Source organism: Gracilinanus agilis, chromosome 2 (genome assembly GCF_016433145.1).
Source record: "Gracilinanus agilis isolate LMUSP501 chromosome 2, AgileGrace, whole genome shotgun sequence".
NCBI lineage: Eukaryota > Metazoa > Chordata > Mammalia > Didelphimorphia > Didelphidae > Gracilinanus > Gracilinanus agilis.
Window position 1 is genome coordinate 134,550,779 of NC_058131.1, and position 24,293 is coordinate 134,575,071.

At 36.4% G+C, this 24,293-nt stretch overlaps 1 protein-coding gene across 1 annotated transcript in view; it reads left to right on the top strand.

Moving 5' to 3' along the window:
- The window catches only part of MACROD2 (mono-ADP ribosylhydrolase 2), a 2,270,665-nt gene that overhangs the window by 59,053 nt on the left and 2,187,319 nt on the right, over positions 1 to 24,293 (top strand). The window contains exon 3 of the mRNA XM_044663418.1: positions 8,578 to 8,685. Within this exon, the coding sequence (XP_044519353.1) occupies positions 8,578 to 8,685 (108 nt within the window). The remainder of the gene's footprint in view (positions 1 to 8,577; positions 8,686 to 24,293) is intronic.

Here is a 24,293-nt window from a genome sequence, read left to right on the forward strand (position 1 = left end):
GCACTGTTTCAAGCTTTAGGTTCTTTGTATAGCTGCCCTCAGAGCTAGCTCTGGAAATCTATAAGTATTGAGTTTTTCCAATGTGATATGATCTAAGGAAAGGTATGTTTAATACTCTCCTTGCCTGCGCTCTAGTTCTTGAGTAATGCCAAGCACTTTTTTACCCCTTGGAACTGTGACCAGTTGGCTGCAAGTGCTGGTATTTACCGGTGTTGCTCCTCACCAGGAGACTGCCTGAGGACCATGACCTGATTTTGCACATTGGCAATGTGACAAGAGTCTTGCACTCAGAGCCAGCAATGGGATCTCTGTAATCTCTTTCTAAGCAGTTATCTGATGCTTCTTACAGTCCATGATTGAGAGCTCAGGAAGCTTTTACTGTTGATTCAGCTGTGCTCAAGGCCCTTTGCCTTGTTTGGGCCTGAATTGGTATCTGCTTGGGGCTCCACATCCACCCCAGTGAACTCCATCTTTTATGCTGGCCTTCACAGTTGTTTTGGATTAAAAATTATTTCACCTCATCTTTTTGTGGGTAACACTGCTCCAGAATTTGTTCTGAGGTGTTATATCATGGCTTTTGGAGGCTAATTTGATAGAGATTGGGTGGTTCTGTGTGCCTTCTCCACCAATTTGACTGTCCCTCCAGTGGTTTATATTGATAACAAATCTAATTTTTTAGCTATAAATTAAGTGATTTCAACAAGGATGAACTTATTTTTAGTTTAGTACTCATAGTGTTTCCAAAGTGTCTGCTAAAATAAAGACATTAAAAACTCTTAGAATCACTTATGGGTCACTTATTCATTCACATATGCATGAATAAAAATTTCATCATTATTGCATGAAATTTAAATTATCTTAAATGTAAAAAAAATTCTAAGGATTTAATTTTTTCTATAGCCATCCTGCATTGTTTTAGAAGCAGAAATAAAAACGTAAATATATACTAGATTGCATTGTATTTAATAGTTCCTCTTAATCTCTTCATAGACTTGATTAATCAAAGATTCACTTCCACTGATGTTTATAACTTCTTTCCCAGCATCACAATATAACTAGCTTGAAAAGGAAACTTTGACAGATCAATGTTTCTCAAAACTTTCAGATTTGTAATCATATTTGTAACTGACTTAAAACTTTGTGAACTAGTAGTTCTCAATGGCAAATAACTATTCAGGATATGAAAATTTCATTTCCATGTTAATCCAACTTGAATGGTGGTGCCTCTGTAACTTATAAATTTATCAGTTCCCTGAAGTAGCAGATGAAATTTCAAGAGAATCTGTTCAGTTTATTGCAGCTCAGAGATTCTAATTCTAGTTTGAAAAAAAATCTTTTGCTATGTTAACTTTTACTTTTTGATGCTCTAAAAACAATTACCATGACAGAGAGTAAAGGACATCTCTATAGACATCAGGTTTTGTTACAATAGACCTTTTTTGGACTCAAGTTCCAACCTCCATATTTAAATTTGAGCAAATTTAAAATTAAGTAACTTCCTAAGCCAGAGGCACTATTATAGCAAGTCTACCACCTTAAAAAAAAAATATATATATATATATATACACATATATATGCATGTGTTTATTCATGCATATATATAGACCCTTTCCCCTTTTTACCAGAGTGTTTTTAAGGTGATTTATTTGTTATTAATGGAAAATAATAGCTAACATTTATTTAGCTCCTCTTATGTACCAGGCATTGTGCTAATAACTTTACAGTTATTATTACTAATATTTTTAATTTAAGTTATTATTACTAATAACTTAAATCTCATTTGATCCTCATAATAGCCCTGGGAGGAAGATATTATTATTATCCCCATTTTAATATGTGGGCACTGAAGCAAATAATGACTTGCTTAGGGACACACAGTAAGTGTCTGAGGCCAGATTTGAACTTAGGTTTTCCTGACGCCAAGTCTGGTAATTTATCCACAGTGCCAACTAAGTATATGAAGAAGATAGAGCCAATATACCAGCTCCACTTTAAAGCTTCATAGAACAGAATTTTAGCCCTGGAAAGGACCTTAGTGATAATTTAGTTCAATTTTACATGGGTGAAGAAACTAAGGCTCAGAGTTTAAATAGCTTGTATAATGTTAGAGATAGTAAATGACAGAGCTGAAGCTAGGACTTAGGCTTCTTGACTCCCATGCTTTTACTCTTTTCAGTAGACTTAATTATTTCCATATAGGTTCTGGGTTGTTTTGATTTTTCTTAGCGATAGCAACATATAACATAGTTCAAAGAAAAGGGTTCTACTTAGTGAATAGTTATCAGATGTTGTCTTTTCCTATTTGCTAAGTGATTTAGATCAGCCTACTTAACCCCTCAGTAACTTATTTTAGTCCAAATGTAAAATAGAGATAAGCAGATTCTAAAACATCCAGAAATGAGAAATTTCAGCTAAATTTAGAAAAAAACTATGATTGGGTGGTTTGTAATTCCCTTTAGTTTATGTAATGATTAAAAATGGTAAAAGCTGATATTATGAGGAAAAGTAATATTTTAATTACCATGGCCATATTGGTAAAATATATAAGACCATGCACCTGATAAAAGCTATTTCAAACCTCCCAGCATTTTCTTCCCTCCACCTGGCTGCCTCGTACCAGAAGAGAGCAGTCAAAGCCTCATCTCCCCATTTAAGTCACACTCTACGTTGGTTGATGTCATCACGTCCAAAACCGGAAACCCATTGGATCACAGAAAATGTAGTCTCAAAGTCCTCCACGTGTCCACAGGAAGTTTGTCATATATCTACATATATTGAGGCTTAATACTTCTAAATAGAACCCCAGGAATTCTAAATAACACATTTATTTGGTTCTTTTTTTTGGGAGATAATTATGGAATTGGACACATGTAGTATGGTTGATTTGTGCTCTTTCCTTACATATCCATATTTTAGCTCATGCGGGGCATTCAGGGTCGAACAGTATATGTGTTTACCTAGTTCAGTACTTCTTACCTTCCCCTAGGTAGAGATCTTTTTATCATCTCTGATAATCTGATAAGGACAGTTTAGTTGATGAGGAAATAACAGGACACAAAGATCTTTTCATCAGCTCATGCTGCTCCTCTGTCTCCAGGAGCATGGAGTTTATTATATATATTTCAAGCCTCATTTCATACAAAAGAACCCCCTGAAACTTTGCAGATGTGCAGAAGTTATAAATTATATCATATTGAAACACAGAACATTGGCTTCAGAACAGACCAAGGCCAAGGCTGAATTTTGACTGTGTTCTTATCAGAAAGCCAAGTTAGGGAATATTTTTCTCAGGGTTGAATTGCCCCTGCTAAGGTTTTGGCCTTGGCTATACCAGGCAGCTGCATTCCTGGCCAAAGAGGGAGAGTGTTAACCTTTTAAATGCTGACCCGCTAGGAACCTAAAGCTCTTCAATAAGGCCACAATACTTTTCAACAAGAAATCACAAGGATCACAAAAGGGGTCAAAAGAGGTCTCAGATTTTTATCTATTCTCTTATTGGCTTCCCACAGGTAAGACACAAAAGTAGAAGGAAATTGGTCACATAGATATCAATGACTAATTCAGACTAAAGGAGAAAGGGATTGGCTTTTGGATTTGTGATTGTATTGATATAGGGGACTCTTGGAGTAAGAAACTACTTCCATTCATTATCTGAAACTCATAGTCCTAGAGATGCATAGGCATTGAGAGACTAAATTACTTGCTTAGCCATGATGTGTCAGGGTTGGGTCCTGTGGTTCCAAAGCCACCTCATGATTATATATTTAATGGTACTTATTCAGAAGAGAAGCGATTGATATTAGACATATCAATACTATGATTTTTGTTGAGTTGATTACATCTTTTATGAGTGTAGATTATAACCCCTCTAAGACTTCTCACCCTGGGAGATTCTTGTCTATTCCCTGCCATAAATCCTCCAAAAAGGATGTCTTTTAGGCTTTTTAACATTTCAATAGTACCAATGAGCACTTAGATTATATGTCTTATCCCTTGTTCTAATTTAATTTAACTAGATTAGTTTAGTTTAACAAATATTTAACAATGTTTGTTGAATTTCCTGATCAAAGATTTCCAAGATTATGTCTTTTGTGCTAAATTACTTATAATGTGCTGCAGTTTGCTTACATTCATTTAGAATCTTTCCCTTATCTTTTGGATCATTTGCAATTTTGTCTTTTCAGAGATTATAATATTCCAGAATTTGTAGTCATGAACTCACAAGAAACAAAATTTCTGTTTTCAGAATGAAAAAAAAAAAGAATACCAAAAATAGTAGTAGATGTACCTCATCTCTTATATGTTGTCTAACTAAATGCTTTTCATAGAAAAGCATGCATTATTAAGTGCATCGTTATTTAATCTGATTTCATTAAATTTGAGGTTCTGTGCTGATAGAAGGAAGTGACTAAGAATTTCATTAGCAGAGGTATAATAAATATCGCTGTTAAAGTAGTATGAATAAATTGGTTGAATGAGAACAAACAGATTGACCTGTCTACTGAATAGTTCATTCTAATGGGATGTTTAAGATGTTTCATATAACTTGTCATATAAAGGCATTTGGGCTGAAAATTGAGGTACTTCCCTTGGTAATAATTTTCCTGAATTAATAATATATTTTTAATCTTCTTGATTTATAATTGGAAAAAAGAAAATACAAGATTGAAACAAAGAGATTATTAGGTTTTTTGGATAGAATAGTTTCAATGAAATGATTAGGTCAGAGGCCAGATAGCAAAGAGTTGAGAAGTGAGTGAGAGAATCAGAAGTAAAGGCAATGAGCGTAGATGGCTTTTTCAAGTTGTCTGATTTGAAGATTTATGGCCAAGAAAGGATGGAATGATGTAAGACAGTAGCTTGGGGGAGGTTTTGTTATGTTTGAAGACAGTAGAAAAGGAGCCATGATTTGGAGTGGCATTGGGATAATTGGGGATATAACTTGCTAGAGATGACAGGTGATAGAATAAAGTATAGATATGTTGGTCTTGCTAAAGAAAAGGGCCACCTCTGTTGTAGATGGGAGTAAGGAAAATAAAAAGGAGAAAATAGGAGATGTCAAGGAGTTTTGATTTGAAGAGAAAGTGATAAGAAGGATATTACATTCAGGGGCCTAAGTTTTTTCAATAATATGAGTCAAGGTGCTTAGTAGAGAGAGAGGGTGAGGAGAAGTTTTGAATAGCTTCTGTGGAGAGCAATATTGGGAATCAATTAGAGAGAAATAAAAGAATTCCCTTGCTATAGTGAGGAGTTGCTACACTTCAGAGAACATAATTTGACCTGAAAATTTTCCATGTAATAATGAACTATATTAAATTCTTATAATATGTATGACTTCTAAGTTTTTGAGTATACCTTATTCTTCTAATATCAAGTGTTACTTATCAACTTTTACATAAGTAGTAATTAGAATGAAAGGAAAAACCGGGATTGTCTAGGTGAAAGAAAAAAAAAGGCTACCCTCTAAGATTTGTCAATGGGATCAATTATAGATTCATAAATCAAGGGGATTTTATAGTCATCTGGCCAAACCTCTTCAAGTTACAAATGTGGAAGCTGAGACCCTGGTGATTAAATGACAAGGATTACTGACTTTTCATTCAGTGCTTTTTAGAATGGAGATGATTAGACACTTCTTGAACCTTGAGGGTTCACTTTGGTCATCTTAGTTAAGACCATAATTACTAGTAAAGTATTGGAAGACCACACATTTTATGAAATATTCTAATCCTCTTCACCTTTGTAGTAGCCTTTTGATTTATCTCATTACCTCATCTTTCCTCACTTTAATTCATTCTCCACATAACTGCCAAAATACTTTTCCTAAAGTGTAGGTCTGATTGTATCAGCCACCTATTCAGTAAACTTGAATTTCTATTTTGTCTAGGATCAAATATAACATTTGCTTGACATTTACAGCTATTTGAGACTTGACTGTGTTCTATCTTTCATGTTTTCTTATGCATTATTACCCTCCACATACTCTATTGCCTAGTCATACTATCTCTATTTTCTGTCTCTTCAGGCACAATGCTACATCTCCTCATCTCTTCTGTACTGGCTTTCCTCATTCCTGGAATTCTTACCTTTCTTACCTCTTCCTCTTAAAATCCCTGTTTTCCTTCAAATTTCTCCTCAAATGGCATTTTAAGCAGAAGGCTATTCCTAGTCCATCTAACTGCTAGTATCTTTTCATTTAAGATCATCCTTCACCAGTTCTATATTTCTTGTATATACCAATTGTAAACATATTGTTTCTCCTACCAGAATGAAACTTCTGAGAGGACATGATCTGCTTTTATATTTTGTTTGTATCCCAGATGATTATCAAAGTATTTGAAATATATTGAATGCTTAATAAATGGTATTTAAAAATTAAATATTCATTTTTTAAATGTCAAGCTTCAAATTCTTTCCCTACCTCTAGTCTTTTCCCTATCTATTAAGAAGGCAAGAATATTATAATCGCACATGTGAAGTCATGTAAAACATATTTTTATAGTAATCATGTCTCAAAAAAGGGAAGAAAAATAAAAAGTAAAAAAAGTATACTTTAATTGACAATCAGTTTCATCACTTCTCTCCCTTTGGAGGTAGATAACATTTTGCATTATGAGTCCCTTGGAATTGTCATGGATCATTGTATTGGTCAGAGTAGCTAGTTCTTTCACAGTTGGTTACTCTTACAACATTGCATTTACTGTATATAATGCTCTCCTGGTTATGCTCACTCCACTTTGTTCATCAGTGCATATAAATCTTCCCAGGTTTTTCCTAAAACAATTCTCTTTTTCAGCTGTTCGTGAATTGATGGGCATTTTCCAATTTCAGTTTCTTTGTGACTACAAAAAGGGATTATAGAAATATTTTTTGTACCTATGGGTCATAAAAACCTATTGATTGATTGATAGTTGATAGTTTTTATTTGTTCCTGTGCACAGAAAGAGAAATAGTTCTAGGGAAAATTGGGAAGATGCACTAGAGAGCAACAAAGTGCCTTATTTTCTATACCCCAGACCAGTGATGGGCAAACAATGGCCTGCGGGCCAGATGTGGCCCCATGAGATGTTCTATCCAGCCGCGTGACATTATTCTTGATCTGACGAATATAAATAGGACACAATACAATGAAACTTTGAAAGAGTTGCCTTAGAAACAGACTGATAGATGAGCATTTCCTTTCTTTTGGCCCCCTCTTTAAAAAGTTTGCCCATCACTGTCCCAGACTTAATAGAGTCTCTTAAGATTTTTTGGTTTGCAAGTAGAGAGAGGCTTAATACATTTCATTCTGATAAATGGGAAAGGAAATACACACACACACACACACACACACCACTCAATTATATGTCCTGCCGACAGTGGACTAATCAAATCCCCTTCAAAAATTAAAAAAAAATCCCAATGAATAAATTATTCTTGTGCTTGTATTATTTTTTGGATTTGAGCAAAGAGCTGTATTATAAATGATTTACCTAAGATCATTTCATGCAATTTTGGATACTACTTAGCTTTTTTCAGCAGGAAAATGTTTTTGGAAAAAATATTTTGAAAGTATACATACTTTTAATAATTTAAAACATTTTAAAATTGAAAAAAGACACTTAAGTTTTGAAGATGAAGCTTTACCTTTTAAAAATACTATATATTAAACGTGTTGGACTTTGTATAGATTTTTCAAATCCCCTTTTTAAGCCAGCAGCTCCCTCTAGGGTGAATCATAAGTACTGATTTGAATGAGAAAGAGTCACAGATGGAAATGATAACTCATGTCTGAGTTTCCCTTTCTTGGGGAAGCTTAGTAATTACTGTTAAGCAAATGATGAATCTTAAGAGTGTAAGTGTGCACACAGACATTCACACAACACATTTATATATATTGGTATGGGCCTGCGATTTCATTTATACAAGGAAATAATGGTTTGGAAACTCCAGTGTGGATCATCAATTTATCTGTAACTTACAATGCATGGGTCTCTGAGATAGTAAATGGCTTACCAGTGTGACATAGTACATGCTGAATAGGCAGAATAGGAACCCAGATCTTTCTGATTCTAATGTTGTTCCTCTTTTTCATCAGGATACCTATCAAACATTTTTCTTTTTAAGCAAATAATATTTTCAAAAATCACTGGAAGGGAGGACAGATTTGCCCTATCATCACAGTTGTTTATTTTGTTTCTGTCAATTGTATATCTTTCTTTTTATTACCTAGAGCTGAAAATAGAAATACATATTTTTGATATTAAAACAGGAAAATTTGCAATAATATTAATGATAGGCAATTATAATTTGTTACTGACATAGCTGGAAATTCAATGATCAGCCAGTCAACATTTATTGAATAGCTGCTATGTACCTAAGCACTAAAGATGTTGTTTTAGGATATACTTTCCCTTTTTACTGAACCCATCTTTTCTTTAACCAGCCACATAGCTATTAGACTCATATGAACTTAATCCCTAACCTAGCTTTAAGAACAAAATATATTTAAATTTCTTTAAGAGAGGTTATAATTCATGATATTTCTTTTAAAGAGTACCAGTTAAAATATTTCAACTTTTTGTTTCTGTTTTATAGAAGAAAGTGTCCAGGAAATTTCACAAGTGAAGAAAAGTTTGAGTGAAAAAGTTTCTCTCTATCGAGGTGACATCACATTGCTTGAAATTGATGCCATAGTCAATGCAGGTGAGTAACATTATATTTGATTTAACAGTGTTTAGAGAGATGTTGACTGGGTATTTAGCATTTTAAAATATTTCACCCTTGCATAATATAGCATGTGAATATTTTAGAGAAATTTTATGCGTCTTTGTATCCATCAAAGTGTCTGGAGACATTTTAATCACTTAGACATTTGTGTCATTGAATAGAAAGTAAGTCCAAAGATTAATTGCACATGCTAACTATAATTAGTATTCTAACTATACAGGGAGTTCATATGCTAAATAGAAGCAAATAAATTTTGACCAGTATAGTGTGATAGATAGTGGATAAGGCTTGCTTAGAGATTACTTCAGCTGCAGTATTGTCTAATAAGGATTCTGTCATTCAAGAGTTAGAATGGTGTGATAACAATTGAACTTTTCAAAACATATAGCCATAAGGACTTCATACTTTAACTTCACATTTAGAGGAGCAAAAAATCATATGATCCATATTAGGTCTAATCTAAATATAGGAAAAACTCTGAAATTTCATTAACTACAATTATTTTGGTTCACAAGTTATATTCATTTCAGTTTTTAAAATGATATGTAACAAGAAACCTTCGAATGAATTAGTAAATAACACTCTCAGTTATGTATTAATTAATGTATAAATGTAAAATCTCTATCAACATATTTCATTGAAAGTAAATATTTTATGTATTTTATTTATTTATGTAGTTTATTTAAATATGTCAAGAAATCTACTTCATTGTCTCATCCTGTGTTTGAGGAAAATACTTCATTCCTGAAAGCTATTGCCAATGAAATATGAATTTTGACTGCCCAAGCAAGGTGGAAAGATTTCAGATATGGAACTCAAGATGGGTTATGTCAGCTTGCTCTGTAGGAGTATTTAATGGAGGTTCGATGTATACTTGCTTTTAAATATAAGAATCATCTCCAGCTAGTAGAAACAGAAATGGATTTTCCCTACAAGTTGGCCCCCAAAGAATTTGCTTTTAAAACTTACAAGGCAAGGAAAATAACCACTTACACTCATATTGGCGCCATCTTGATGTGAAAATAGAAAATGACAGCAACAGTATGCCAATCATAATTTTCCAAGAATTTCCATTTCCAGGAATGGAGCTTTGAGAATAATCCTGTACAGTAAATCATGGGATTAATCACTTGTTTTATGGGGAAAGAATATCTCTGCTTGTTTCTGGAAAGGTCTTCTGGTACAGAGGTTATAGGGAGGTCACCAGACGTGATCCCCTCTACTCAAGAATTTCCTACCACTGTATAGAACAGGTGTGCCCCTCTGTTTACATTTCACTTTGACTACTTATAGGATAGAATGCAAGGTAGTCTGAGTGGCTTCTAAGTCATTAACTATAGAAATACTGGGGGGAAACAACAACAATAACAAAAACTAATGGTAACATCCATAAAAGAGAGTTCTGAGTGGAGGAGTATGTCAAAATCTGACAAAATTCTGTGGTAGACAGTAGTAGCTCAATAATTTTGATGTCAATATAGGTTCTGGGTTTAGTTTAGTTTGTATGTTCTTTATTCCTGTTAGACTGAGTAAGATATACAGTAGAAAGGTGAATCTTTACCTTTGTGAAAAGTTCATTCCAGAATGGTGGAATAGAAATGGGAATTTAAGAAATTAAGGGTGGCAACAGGGAGATAGAAAAAATTAGTAATTTAAAAAATAACAGAAATTAAGTTCTGGATTAAAGAAAAAGAACTATCTGGGTAATTTATACTATGGTAGGAGGTCTAATATAGGGAAGCAAGACTTTTTGGTTAGGGTGTGTATTACCACTAGATGGCATAATTTACATGAAATAGGGGCAGGTTCATGATGAAATTCATTATTATCGCCATCTAAGAAAGGGTGGAAGTTGCTAAGCAATGCATTCAGTCTGCTATTCCAAGGGATCCTTGACATGTAATTTGTATGGCTAGACATACACAACCAATTTTGTGTTGTAGTTGTAGCCATCAGAAGTGTCCAATGAAAATGTCTTGGAGAGGTTCCCCTTTCATTGCATGTAGGAAATACTACCTATAGTATATGGACAGAAGTGGTGATGCAGGATTTCATCAGAGACTGATCTTTTTTTTTTTTTAAACCCTTAACTTCTGTGTATTGGCTCCTGGGTGGAAGAGTGGTAAAGGTGGGCAATGGGGTCAAGTGACTTGCCCAGGGTCACATAGCTGGGAAGTGTCTGAGGCCAGATTTGAACCTAGGACCTCCTGTCTTTAGGCCTGACTCTCAATCCACTGAGCTACCCAGCTGCCCCGAGAGACTGACCTTCTCTCTTGAAAACTGACACTGTGTCTTCTTGGAGGGCAGATAATTAGATCTGAGAATAGGTGTTTTGTGAATGCTGCTTAGGCATTAAAACTTGTTGAGAGGTAGGGACAAAGATTACTGGGGGCGAAAAAGAAGACTCCTTGTGGAGGTGAATGATCCATTTGGTCTTTCATGACCTAGAATATCTGCATGCATATTGTGATGCTAGGGAAACTTAAGTAGTAATGGAGTTGGACCTGCCAGAAACAATGATCAATGTTTCTGTTGTTGACTGAACTGTAACACTGTTTGAATGAAGTGCATTAGGTTCTTATGATTAGGTTGGAAAATTATGATTGGCATACTGTTGCCAATCATAATTGGCAAATAGAAAATTTTCTATTTTCACATCAAGATGGCACCAATATGAGTGTAAGTGGTTATTTTCCTTGCCCTGTTAAGTTTTAAAAGCAAATTCTTTGGGGGCCAACTTGTAGGAAAAATTTATGCAGGTTTGGGGCATAGATAAGGGTGATATGAGAGGTAGACATTTGATATTGTACAAGAAGATAGAGACAGAGATGATTGCCTCTTCTGATCTTGGAATATTTCTACCTCTAGAAAGTACTGGAAAACCTTGGACTGGTTTAAACAGATTGGTGAAAGGTACTGTCAGGGTGGACAATCTGGAGACAAAGCATCTATAGTCAAAGAAATATTACAGATTTCTTTGTAAAGAAGAGACCTCTCACTGCAATATAAACTCCATCTTCCTTGAATTCATACAAACTCTTTGCTGGTTTATTATGTGTTTCCAGACACTGGGAATTATGGTACTGCAGACAAGGAGCTTATAGACTACTAGGGTAATATAAAATATACATGGATATAAATCATAGGTAATTTGAGGAGGTAGAGAACACTAGCAACTAAAGATGATTAAAAAATGCTTCATTCAAGTACAACTGTACTTTCGAGGAAGGTAAGTCTTCTGAAAGGCAGAGTTAAAGAGAGGGTGCATTTTAGCATGGAAATGGATTGCATGATTTCATAGAAGTAGGAGATTGATTATCAGGTTGTAGGAACTACTAATAAACTAGTTTAGCTATAATATGTAGAGTTCATGTCAGGGAGAAGTGTGAAATAAAGCTAAAGTTTTTCATTTTTCCAATTTGGCAAATGGCTGGAATTGTTGTTGATGTGGATGTTGGAAGATGATGGACAAATTTGGTATTCTGGGCTGGACTCTGAGAATAAATGAATATATCTGTTAGTTATACCATGACTACCTTTCTTTGGCAAATCCAGAAGTACAAATTTCATTTTTTTTAATTTTGAAAAATTTTTGAAAAATTAATGGGGTGTCGCATAAAGAAATTGGTATAACTAGACATATAGAGTTTAGCAGGGCTAGAAAGTTTTTAAAAATCTATTTCATCACCCTAAGTAGCATATAATATCCACTAGCCAGCTGTAGCTCAGTGGTAGAGCACTGGACCTGGGGTCTGGAAGGCCTAAATTTAAATCTGGCTTCATATACTTCCTAGCTGTCTGACCCTGGGCAAGTCACTTAACCTTCAATTGCCTGCCAAAAGAGGATCCAATGGATACAATGGAAAAGGAAATGGCAAAATCACTCCAGTATCATTGCTAAGAAAAACTTATGGTTCATGAAGTCATGAAGAGTCAGACAACTGACTCATCATTATTGTTATAATAATATTCATGAGGTTGGCAGTTTAATCTTGAAGCATATTATGACTGAAGATCAGGAACAGGGTTTGAGAACTGATCATTTTGAGAGTGGATAGAGAGGTGCAGGTGCTCTTAGCTATGATAAGGACACTTAATGGGAGACTTCTTTTGCTGTGTGGAACTCTGCATGAGTAGAAACCTGCCTAAGAGAAAGGAGTGGGTGAGACTAGGAGAGTTCTAATGGCTTCACCACAGACAGAGCTATGACTAGAGCTATGACTTGATGCACACACATTGTTGGATTAGTATGTGGGATGGCAGCCATATATTCCTGGGCTTATATCATGACAGATGAGTAGCCAAATCTTGCAAAAAATCTAATTCACCAAAACAGCAATAGTTCATACCAAGCCCTGATTTAGGAATATCATTATTTCTACTGGGGAATGTGTGTATGTCTGGGAATAGTCTCCTTTAGCACCTGAAAGGACCCTTCACATCACATAGGAGGAGACTATTTCTGGTGAAGTGAATGATCATACAAAAGACAGTTGATTCTCTTGGTGGGTGCCTCTATGGGGTATCCCTAGGTGTGAATGTCCATGAATATGGGAGAAGATTGCTAGCTCCACTTCAGAAGGGGCTAGTTTCTAGACTAATACTATGTTATCATGACATGGACCTTGAAGGAAACAGTAGTAGTAGATTCCCATGTGATTTTGTATATAAGCAGAAGTTAGGTAGGGAATAGCAGCAACTGACTTTCTGGGCTCCCAATATATGTGTAATTCTGAAAAATGACCTTTATATAAAAAAATTAAGAGAGATAATAGCTTAAGATAGTGGAAAGAGCACTAAATTAGGAATCTAAAGATGCAGATTCATGGGTCTCAGACTAGATGGTCACTGAGGTATATTTTGGCTTCACTTCTATGTGATCCTATGATTATTCAGTACATTGACAGAACCTTTTATTGTACTGCTGTGGTACTCCTTCCACTGATTCAGATCCCAAGTGGTCGAGCTATCACATGGTATCATTCTTGTCCCCATCTTTTCAGATATCCTTTACACAAAGGTTCTATTCAATACACTAGAAGCTTTTCTCTAGTTCCTTTAATATATTTTTAAAAACCAGTTTAGTTCTTTGCCCTCCCTGGAGGAACTTCAGAAGGCTTTAGGCAGGATAGCTGTCTTCATCAGTCAAAACATCCCTTGGAGTTTAGTCAGCTTTGCAGAGTTTTTTCCTTCTAATTGTTGCTACAACTCTGATGTTGTTAAAGCCCCATACTAGGGGTCCGGGAGGACATTAAACAGTTATAATGTTGTCTGAGTCATAAATGTGAAGGAAAGAGTTTGAAGAGTATCAGATATTTCTGTTTGCTCTGCAAGAGAACTTACATGTAGATAATCAAACATTCATTAGGGTTAAAGGACAGTTATCCTTAATATACCCCAAATTCAGGGAAAGGGGAATGAAATCCAAAATAATATTCAAGCTAACAAACTAGAGGCTATATCAGGAACTTAGGGTTCTCTGAGTACCAAAATCTAAGAATTGAAATGGAAGTGGGAAAGTTAAGTCTTAGAGAGACTTCAAGTCAGGGGAGGTCTGTATTAGTAATACTATCAGAAATGTCTGAAAAATAATGTATTGTGTGTCATGTTGTAACTGGCCTCTCCAAAAATTTGATTTTTATGATGGTGGCCTGACATTTTCTACCTCTTTCTTGCTCTGAAATGTCATGTTCATGTTCCTGTGACTCAAAGTTGTGTCTCTGAATTCCTACTTTAGCCCTCTTTCTAATATATTAGGCTATTGCCTCTCATTTCACGATATTTGCATTAGGGGCCCAGTAAATCAGTTGTCTGTTGTTTCTTACCTACCTTCTGATTACATTGGAGTCTTGCTGTGGATTTCATTACAAAATTACATGGGGCTCTACTATTTCGTTTTCCTCAGGGTAATCTGCTATACCTTCTGTCATAGCTGCATTGATAAGGCTTCGGGATATGAAAAATAATATGGTTCTGGTAATATAGTTTAAAAAGACAAAACTAAAGGCAACCTTTATTTATTTCAAAAAAAAGGGCTCCTTTAGCTTACCTTTTTTCGTCTAGTGATTTCATTTTGTACATGTTTTCATCCCATCAAGAAGTTCTTGGAGAGACAAAAAACAAATGGAAAATTTTATGAACACTATTTAGAATCTTGAGCTGTGTATTTTGTATATATAGAACCAAAGGAAAGGAACATTAGTCATCTTTTATGGATAATAAACAGATCTAGTGAGCAACTCTGGAACTTCTTCAAAAGATTAAGAATAAAGTTAGAGGTAAAACTTAAATTCAACTGATTAAAGTAGAGGTTATAGAATCAACAAAACATTAGAGTTGGAGAGGATCTGAGAGATGCAACTACTTCATTTTACAGAGCAGGAAATTGTGACACAGGGAGCTTGTGATTTGTCCAAAGTCACATGACAGGTTGGAGGGCCAACCCAGGACCAGAACATTGGTCTTGAGATGCCTAATTTATTTTCTAGGCTGTCACTTCTCTTAAGCTTTTAATAAAAATTTGTTTTTTCAAATATATTTGTGTTTTTGGGCTCATAAAATCAGTTGTCTGCTGTTCCTTAACTTCTGCTAATTTAGAAAATTACACTGAAGCCTTATTACGATGTCTCCCTCAAGGTTCATGTCATGAGAACAACTTTAAGTAGTCTAGTAACTAGTCCCCTTTGGACTGGAACTAGCAGGTGCCTGCCTTTTACAAAATTCTCCATGATAGCAAGTTATATTATAGCAAGACTCCAGTGTATTGTTTTAATAATCCATAATCATGTAGCTATTTCATTAATTTCTTAACACCTCTCTTGTCACCTGGAGGATAGCAGTCTTATTTATTAACATTGCAGTTACTTTTATATTAGCCTCAGAAATTCTTAAGCCTGAGGCAGTGCTCCTTTCCTAGACTATCCATATTCTCCTCTCCCTAAATGCTGATTTTTTTTGTAGCTCTTCACAGTATAGATTTTAAAATTAATATTCAATGTCTCCAAAGTATGATATTTATACGGATTTATTAATATTAAATTAGAGAGCTAGAGAACACAGGGAACCTTTCCCACTCACATCACGTGAAAGAGAGAGGCTAGGGCCATAAGTACTGGTCACCACTCAATTCACATGGAAGAGAGAGAACCGAGTTTCCCTAAAAACTATATACAATCACATAGAAGCACACATGAAAACAGAAAGGAAAAGGAATTGTGGGTAATACAGAAAGGAAGTTTGGGTAATGTAGTTTTTTTTAGGGGGGATTCAAGATAATTCTAACTACACATACCCCCCCCCCCCTGTGATCTTTTGGGAGACCAGTCTCCTCAATGCATCATTCAAACATAACTAACTTAGAACTTTAACTATATATATATAAATATCACAGTTTTTTCCCAATAATTTGGGGATGAGAGGGAAATTAAAGGGATAAAGAACAAAACCAATGTTAGGTGAACTGACAAAAAGCCAATTAGGGGGCAGTCCCCTTTTTTGGCATAAGACTGTCCATTCCAAATAAATGCATTCAACTCCCCAAAGTTCAAATTTTCCATGTCTCAAAGTTCACTCTGGATCTTCTGGTGCAGTGGGTATTCTCTGCAGGCATCATCATAGCACCTTCTGGATTCTGGAAGGTAGTCTTCTGTTCTAAATTAGGGTCAAATTCAAATCCAAATTCACAGCATTGACATAGTTCCCCCTCAGGAGAATAATAACACATTCCGCCCCTGAAGAGGATACAGGGATACACATAGGAATCACAGAGGGATACACAGTCAAGTCATAAGGTATATGAATCAATTATCAAAAACATCAAAGAATCCAAAGAAATAAAAAAGAAAACTAACATCTGAGGGAAATATAGACTATTAAAAATGTGAAGAAAGAAAAATTCTAGGAAAAAGGAAAAAAAATTCACAAATCACAACAGGTTCTTATAGCAATCCATGTCCCACAAGCTTTGCAACAACAATCACTCATTAACCCAATTTAGCAGCCTGGGCTACAATAAGTTGTCATATCATGAAAAAAATAGAAAAAGAGACTAGATCTCGAAACAAATGGGAAATAGCATTTCCTAGTTTGATCCTTTTCTTCACTTTCAAGGATAATGGAGCCAGAACAATCGATGTGTATACGTGATACAGAGTGTGGTACAAGGAAGTCCTACATCTTAACATATGTTAAGAGCTGCAACCTCAAGTTTCACACATGATCAAGTCTTTGCACTCTTTTGCACAGAATGTCATTAATCCCTGTAGAATTGGTTTGGTCTCTTTTTTGTTTTTGTGCTCGTTTGGCACTTCACAGGTCAACTTCTGTGCTCCTTTGTGGTCTGTTTCTCCTTGGATTAGACATATTCATCAAGCAAAAGTCTCATAATAATTAAATAACTAGTGGCAGGTTTCCATAGTCCAAAGCTTTTTAGGTATGTATTTATATGCTAGGCAAATGGACATCTTAGCTTATTCTATTGTAAAAATCAAAAAAGTAAAAAATCTTTTTAATACTGGTGACATGTGCTTCAAATGTAAAAAAAATGAGAGAAAAAAATCAAATACTGTATGGCACATGTAGGAAGAAAAAACAAAATATTAAAAATGTGTAGTTTCACAATCACAGAGGTAAAGTATAGAGGCTAATTTCCAAAAATAAGATTCATTTCCTCTTTAACTTGCCATGATCCACATTGTGAGTGCAAATGAGGTAGATAAAGCAATGTGAATGCAAATGAGGTAGATAAAATAATAATACATTCAAGAAAATAGAAAAGGAATGACAAAAGGCACAAAATGTTATAAAAGGCACATCAGGTCAATATAGGTCACTAATACAGATATTCTGTTGTGGGGTAATATATGTATCATTCAAGTTCAAGGATCAACCAAATAAAGTGCAACAAAATAATGCAAAGCCAGCAATAAGGAAGTCTTAGTACAATCAATATTCAAATACAGTCAATAGTCAAATATAATAAGTACAGGCAATTATAATTAGTACAGAGAATTATTCATTATCAATAGAGGGTACTCTTATTTTATTTGGTTTTACATGACTACAATGAATCCATGAGTCCTTTTCCCCAATTTTAATGGCTATTGGTGTAGTCAATAGGACCTGGAATGGTCCATCATAAACAAGGTTCATTCGACCCAGTACATTTGAAATTCTTTATGTACACACTATCACCTGGGTTCAAATCATGAAGCAAGAAGTCTATGGGGCCTGCTTGAACAGCAGCTCCAGAATCATGGAGTTCTCGCAATTTTGTTAGTAATTGCCTGATATAAGTGGCAATGGTTGTATCCCCTTCTAATAATGAGGTAAAGGCAGGGGTAAATGGCTATGCCTGAATAGGTGGATGTCCAAATAGCATCTCAAATGGTAAGATGTGTAAATCACCTCTGGGTCTGCTTCTGAGATAAAATAGGGCCAGATGTAGAATTTTGGGCCACTTTAAACAAGTCTCTGTGCACAATTTGCCAATCATAGTTTTAAGTTCTTTATTCATTCTTTCAACTTGGCCGGAGCTCTGGGGATGATATGGCGAATGAAATTTAGGAGTTATCCCAAAGCATGAATAAATTTGTGATAAGATCAAATTAGTAAAATGAATTCCTTTATCAGAATCAATACATGCTGGCAGGCCAAAATGAAGAATAATCTCTTTCAAAAGGACTTTGGTAACAAAAGCTGCTAGGGCCTGAGCAGTAGGAAATGCTTCAGGCCACCTGGTTATCTGATCTACTATGACCAGGCAAAATTTATAATGTCCAACTTTTGGCATAGAGATAAAAATCAAATTGTAAATGCTCAAAAGCTAGAGGATGTCCACTGAAGGCTTTTCCTTGAGAAGCATGCTGATTAAGGGCTTGGCAGGTAGGACAAACTGTATATATTTTGGAGGCAATTGTAGTTATTCAGGTGCTATCTATACTCTTTTAACAGAGTCTACAATGCCTTGGGTGCTGAAATGACCATGCTTATGGATGGAGTGATAAATTTGATTACAGAAAGCTCTAGGGAGCAGGAGTTTGCCTTCAGATGACACCCATACTCCATTTATCTGTTTTGCTTCAAATTTCTGCTTCCATTTTCCCACTTCCTTGTCATTATGTGAAAGGGGTAGATCCAAACCATCAGTAATTGTTAGTGGCATAATTAATTCAAATCCTTCTAAGGCTGCTAGTTTGGCTTTAACATCTGCTTGATTGTTTTCCCTGGAGACAAGATCAGTGCCACCTGTGTGTACAGAGCTGTGAATGACAGCTATGGCTTCGGGGAGCTGGATGGTAGAAAGAAGTTCAGTAATAAGGTTTGCATTGGCAATACATTTTCCAGCTGATGCTAAGAATCCCCTCTGAAGCCATAACATGCTGACGGCATGACATATGCCAAATATGTAACAGGAGTCTGTGTAAATTGTGACTCTTTTATTCTTTGCAATGATACAGGCATATTTCAAAGATGTGAGTTATGCACCTTGTGTGCTTACATGTGAGGGTAAGGAAGCTGACAATTGAGTATCCAATTCCGTAACTACCGCAACTCTTATATAGTGAACACCATCTCTTATAAAAGAAGAACCATCTGTAAATAATATTAAATCTGAGTTATCTAAAGGGGTGTCCAGTAAATCATCATGAGGTTTATCAGCAGTGGACACTAAAGATGTACAATTATGTAAAAGTTCTCTGGAAGTTGGCAAATCGGGGAGCAAGGTTGCAGGATTAAGAACTCCACAGCATTTTAATGTGATATGTTCATTATTTAATAGGGTTATCTCGTCATAATCCTTTGATCAGTAAATGCCTGAGTCCTATGTCTTAATAACAATGCCGTGACCTTGTGTGGGCACATTATGGTCAGAAGGCATCCTAATACTAGATCAGCAGATTTAGTTACTAATAAAGCTTTGGCAGCTATTCCTCTAAGGCAGGGGTCATCAACTTATGGCTCTTGAGCCATATCTGGCTCTTTTGAGGGCCAGATATGGCTCTTTCTGCAGGAGCCATAAAATCAATTTTTTTTCAGGCTGTTACAGGAGCACGCACTGTTACAGGAGCATGCACTGTGAGCACTGTACAGCTCTCACAAAATTATATTTTAAAAAATGTGAAGTTTATGGCTCTTATGGCCAAAAAGGTTGCCGACCCCTGCTCTAAGACATGGTGGTGCTCCTGAAGCTACCGGGTCCAGGTGGGCTGAATAATAGGCTACTGGGCATTGATCAGGTCCCAAAAGTTGAGTTAGAATACCTGAAGTCAGTCCTTTACTTTCATGGAGATATAAGGTAAATGGTTTGTCATAATTTGGGATGCCTAGAGCAGGGGCAGAAAGGATAGCCTGTCTTCAATTTGAAAGAGTTGTTAGGTGTTCCATTTTCAATTTAAGTGGTTCAGGGACTGAGTTTTTTGTGAGTAATACAAGGGGCTTAGTGATTTCCCCATAGCAAGGGATCCACTGCCAACAAAATCCTGTTGCTCCAAGAATAGCCCTTAATTGTTTTTTTAGTGGTAGGAACACATAATTTTTTGGATGCTTTCAATACGTTCAGGAGAAATTAAATGGGACCCAACAGTTAAAATAAAACCTAAATATTGTACTTTGGAGAGACACCACTGAACTTTGTCTTTGGAAAATTTGTGGCCTCTCTTAAGTAGATGCTTGCTATCCTCTTGGCATGCTTTAGCATTTGGTGAGGCCAAGAGCAAACCGTCCACATATTACATTAAACAGTTGTATTTAAATTTAATGGCATCTGTATCAGCAGTCAACAATTGTGTGAACAATGTAGGGCTGTTCATGAAACCTTGAGGAAAATGAGCCCAGGCCTACTGTGAACCTTTCTAGGTGAAAGCAAAGATATGCCTGAAATCCTCATGTATAGGTATGGAAAAGAAGATTCAGCACAAGTCTACTACTGTAAAGTATGTATAATAGAAGAAATAATAGTATTTATGTTGGAAACTACAGGATGTCTCTTTATAACGTGATTGTTCATGGCCCTCAAATCTTGGATGAATTGATAGAGATGCTTGCCATCGGGCCCCAATTTTGGCTTTTTAGCAGGCAGGATGAGTGTATTGTATTCAGATTTACAGGGAATTATGATGCCTTGGTCAATTGGTGAATTTATCACTGGGGTAATGCCCTCTATTGCCTCCTTCAAGAGAGGGTACTGAGGAATGGAAGGAGGTAGACTAGATTTAGTTTTAATTTGGGCAGGGATAGCCAATTTAAGTAGGCCAACATTAGAAGATGATGTGGCCCAGAGAGACTCAGGTATATCGGTTGGGATTTTAAACGTGGGAGACTCCTTCATATCATGACTATCTGAAAGAAGTATAGGGAAAAAAGTTAAGGATTCCTCAGGCAATTCCAGTGACATAGAGTCATCTGGAGAGCAAGTTATTGTGGCTCTAATCTTGCATAAAAGATCTCTCCCCAGTAAATTTATAGGAGAGCCAGGCATCAAGAGGAAAGAGTGCTCCACATTCAGAGCTCCTATGGACACCATCCTAGGGGAAAGTTTTTGAACCTTTTGGGATGTCCCAGGTACCCCCAGTCCATTTATTGATCCTATGGAATTGCAATCGGGGTCAGGTGTTCTCTTCAATATAGATCTGGAAGCTCCATTGTCCAAGAGACACTCATAATAGGTGTTACCAATCTTTAATGTTACATGGGGCTCATCAGTATGGGGGGCAATGGATAGGGACAACGATTAGTAAGACATCAGGATCTGGAAAATGAAATGTTGTATTCTCTGATTCCTGTGCCCCAACTTCCCCCTTACACCTTCATAATCTTTGGGTAGTTCCTTGGGCTCCCCCTTGAGGGGCAGTAGCATCCTGGGTGGTTCAAGGATGAACTCCACTCAAGATATATTGCTATGGAGTCATTTGGTATGAGTTATCAATTGCCTGATCCATACTCCTAGAATTGTTATCAGTCCTAAAGTTGTGGTTCCTATAACAATAAAAAGAGCCAATAACTGTAATAATAGGGAGCCAGAGACCAATGTTTTATATAAGGGGGGAAATAGAGAGTCTATGAGGGTGAGACTCTCTTCTAGCTCTCCCCTCCCACCGAATATATACTTGTAGACTTCTAGAGGGTGTCACCCTGAAACTGGGTGACCTGGATGGTTGTGCTGCCCCACAGGAATTGGGAGCGAGGCTTACCTATAAGATGAGGCATGGGGTATCCCAATCCAATTCTGAATGAGGGTGGGGTTCATACAAGCCTCCCCCGAGGTCAACCAACTTCACAGTGGGTGGTCTGGCTTCAAGATGGAGGCAGCCAGACTAAGCTGTGATTCCCCTCTCCCTCATTGTCTTTCAGGCACTTTGGAAAGCTATCTGACTAATGAATGGCTTTTATTGTTCACAATTTAGGGGTTGGGGAAAGGGGTGAAGGGCAGAGGGATTTTGGGGTGCCCTCTTCTCTATTTCTATGGGGTCTGTCACTTACGTGGGAAACCCAATGGTTCCCACTTCTAAGCTTCTCCCCTCACCCCTTCTCCTTCTGTTTCTATTTCTATTTCCATAATATTTCTATTTCCATAAAGGAAAGGGTCTCTTAGCAAGGTTGGGTAATGGGAGAAGGAGACTAAGACATCACTCCCAAAATGAAGTCCCAAAACTTAGCTGACTCAATGATTGAAGTCTTGTTGGGTGAGAAGCGATGGGATGCCTTTGACCAGGGAATCAAGGTATCAGAGAAAGGTCCTCGGGAAGCCCTCAGGACTGGATCCGAGCTGGGATGTCCTCTGCCAGAACCCTTTTCCTCCACCTCCTCTGGAGACTTTCCCAGAATCCTCTCTAGTCTCTCAATTATCACCAACTGTCACCAAATGTTACCAACTGTCAGCCACTCCTTCTTTGGCTCCTTTTGTCCTATCTCCCTTGCATAAATCCCATCCTGACATTCCTGAAGCCATTATTATATTGATTATTCTTATAATTATTTCCATAGTTATTATTTGACTGGTTTCTGATTACTCTTAACAAATTCCTACAGTTTATCATTGTATGGCCCTTCTTCTCACAGAAGTGGCAGGTAAGGGATCAATAGTTAGATTCTTGGAGAGGGGTAATTGCCATTTGTTGAGGATCATGTCCTTTGTGTTGTTTATCAATTTTATTACTTAAAGAGTCTAGTTTCTTTTGAAACTTTTCCATTAAATTATAGTCTCTTCTTATTTTTCTTTACGGCCTTTAGAGATATAAACAATAGTTCTCCTTAATTCATGAAGATCCATCTCAGGCCACGTAGGGCAATGTGTTTTAAAGTAATCTTGGACCTTTTTACAAGAGTTCCCTTATTTGTTTTTATATCCTTTTTTGTTCCCTTATTTGTTTTATATCCTTTTCAATAGAAATGTCAAGTTCCATGTATCTACTTCCCAGCTCAATGAGTCTATCCATGAATTGGGAGGGTGTCTCATCATTGGATTTTATAAGGCATTTAAATTGGTCCTGGCATGTGGCTTCTCGGCACATTCTTGCATTGCTTTGAGAATGGCATCCCTGCTAAGATGTAATTTTGCATATTCTCTGGGGTTGTTATACTGCCATTTAGGATCTTTGGATGGCCAGTGTGCTGCATTGCATCCTTGGGCTTTGTTAACATGAGAGATAATTTTATTCCTCTCACGTTCTGTTAGGAAAGCCTGGACCAATTTTTCTATGTCTTTATAAGAAGGATCATAGTGAAAAAAAAATATCATCCATCTTTTTTATTACTCTTATTGGTTCTTCCTCATAACTAGGAGTATCTTGTTTTAATTTCTTTACATCTTGAGGTGTAAAAGGCGTATGTTATTTTAATGTAACCACATCCCCATCATGTGCTATTGTGGACATTTCCCTTAAGGGGAAAAGGCCTTCATAGGAATCATTCAATGGTTGTGGTTTCTGAGAAGTTGATTGTGGGGATATTGAGGCAGCAAGGATAGGAACAGGTATGGTAGGAGGACAACATTTCCTCAGGGCTGTGATATGTTGTGGGGTAAGAGAAACAGGGGAGGTAAGGTTAGCCAGGAGTTGCAGAGTGCAAACGAGGTGGTTCAGAGTACGAGAGAAGAGGTTCTGCACCTGAGATATAATAGAGGGGCCTGTCTTTTCTATTTCAGGAGAAATAGGATTTTCCTCTCTTAGTGGTTCAGAAACAGGTTTGCAAAAATCAGACATGTGTTGGAGAATTTTAAGACACTTATAAGACACTTATAATGATACAGACTTGCTCTAGGTCTGAGTCACATGATCTGAATTCAAATCCTATCCCTGGCTCTTGTTACTTCTGTGAACCTGGGAAAGTCATACCAGTCTGGGGCTTGAATTTTTAATCTATAAAATAAGGGTCTTGGAACAGATGGTTGCTAAGACCCCTTCAGGCTCTGTATCTATGATCCTATGATCTTTCATTATATCAAATGAATATTTTATTTCATTTATTTATTTATTCTTTCCACTGGTATGTATTACAAATGATCCAATTTTCAATCTACATTAGTCTTGTCCTTGCCTTTCTAGAAACCCTTCATACAGAGCATCCACTTAGTTCACTGGAGGCTT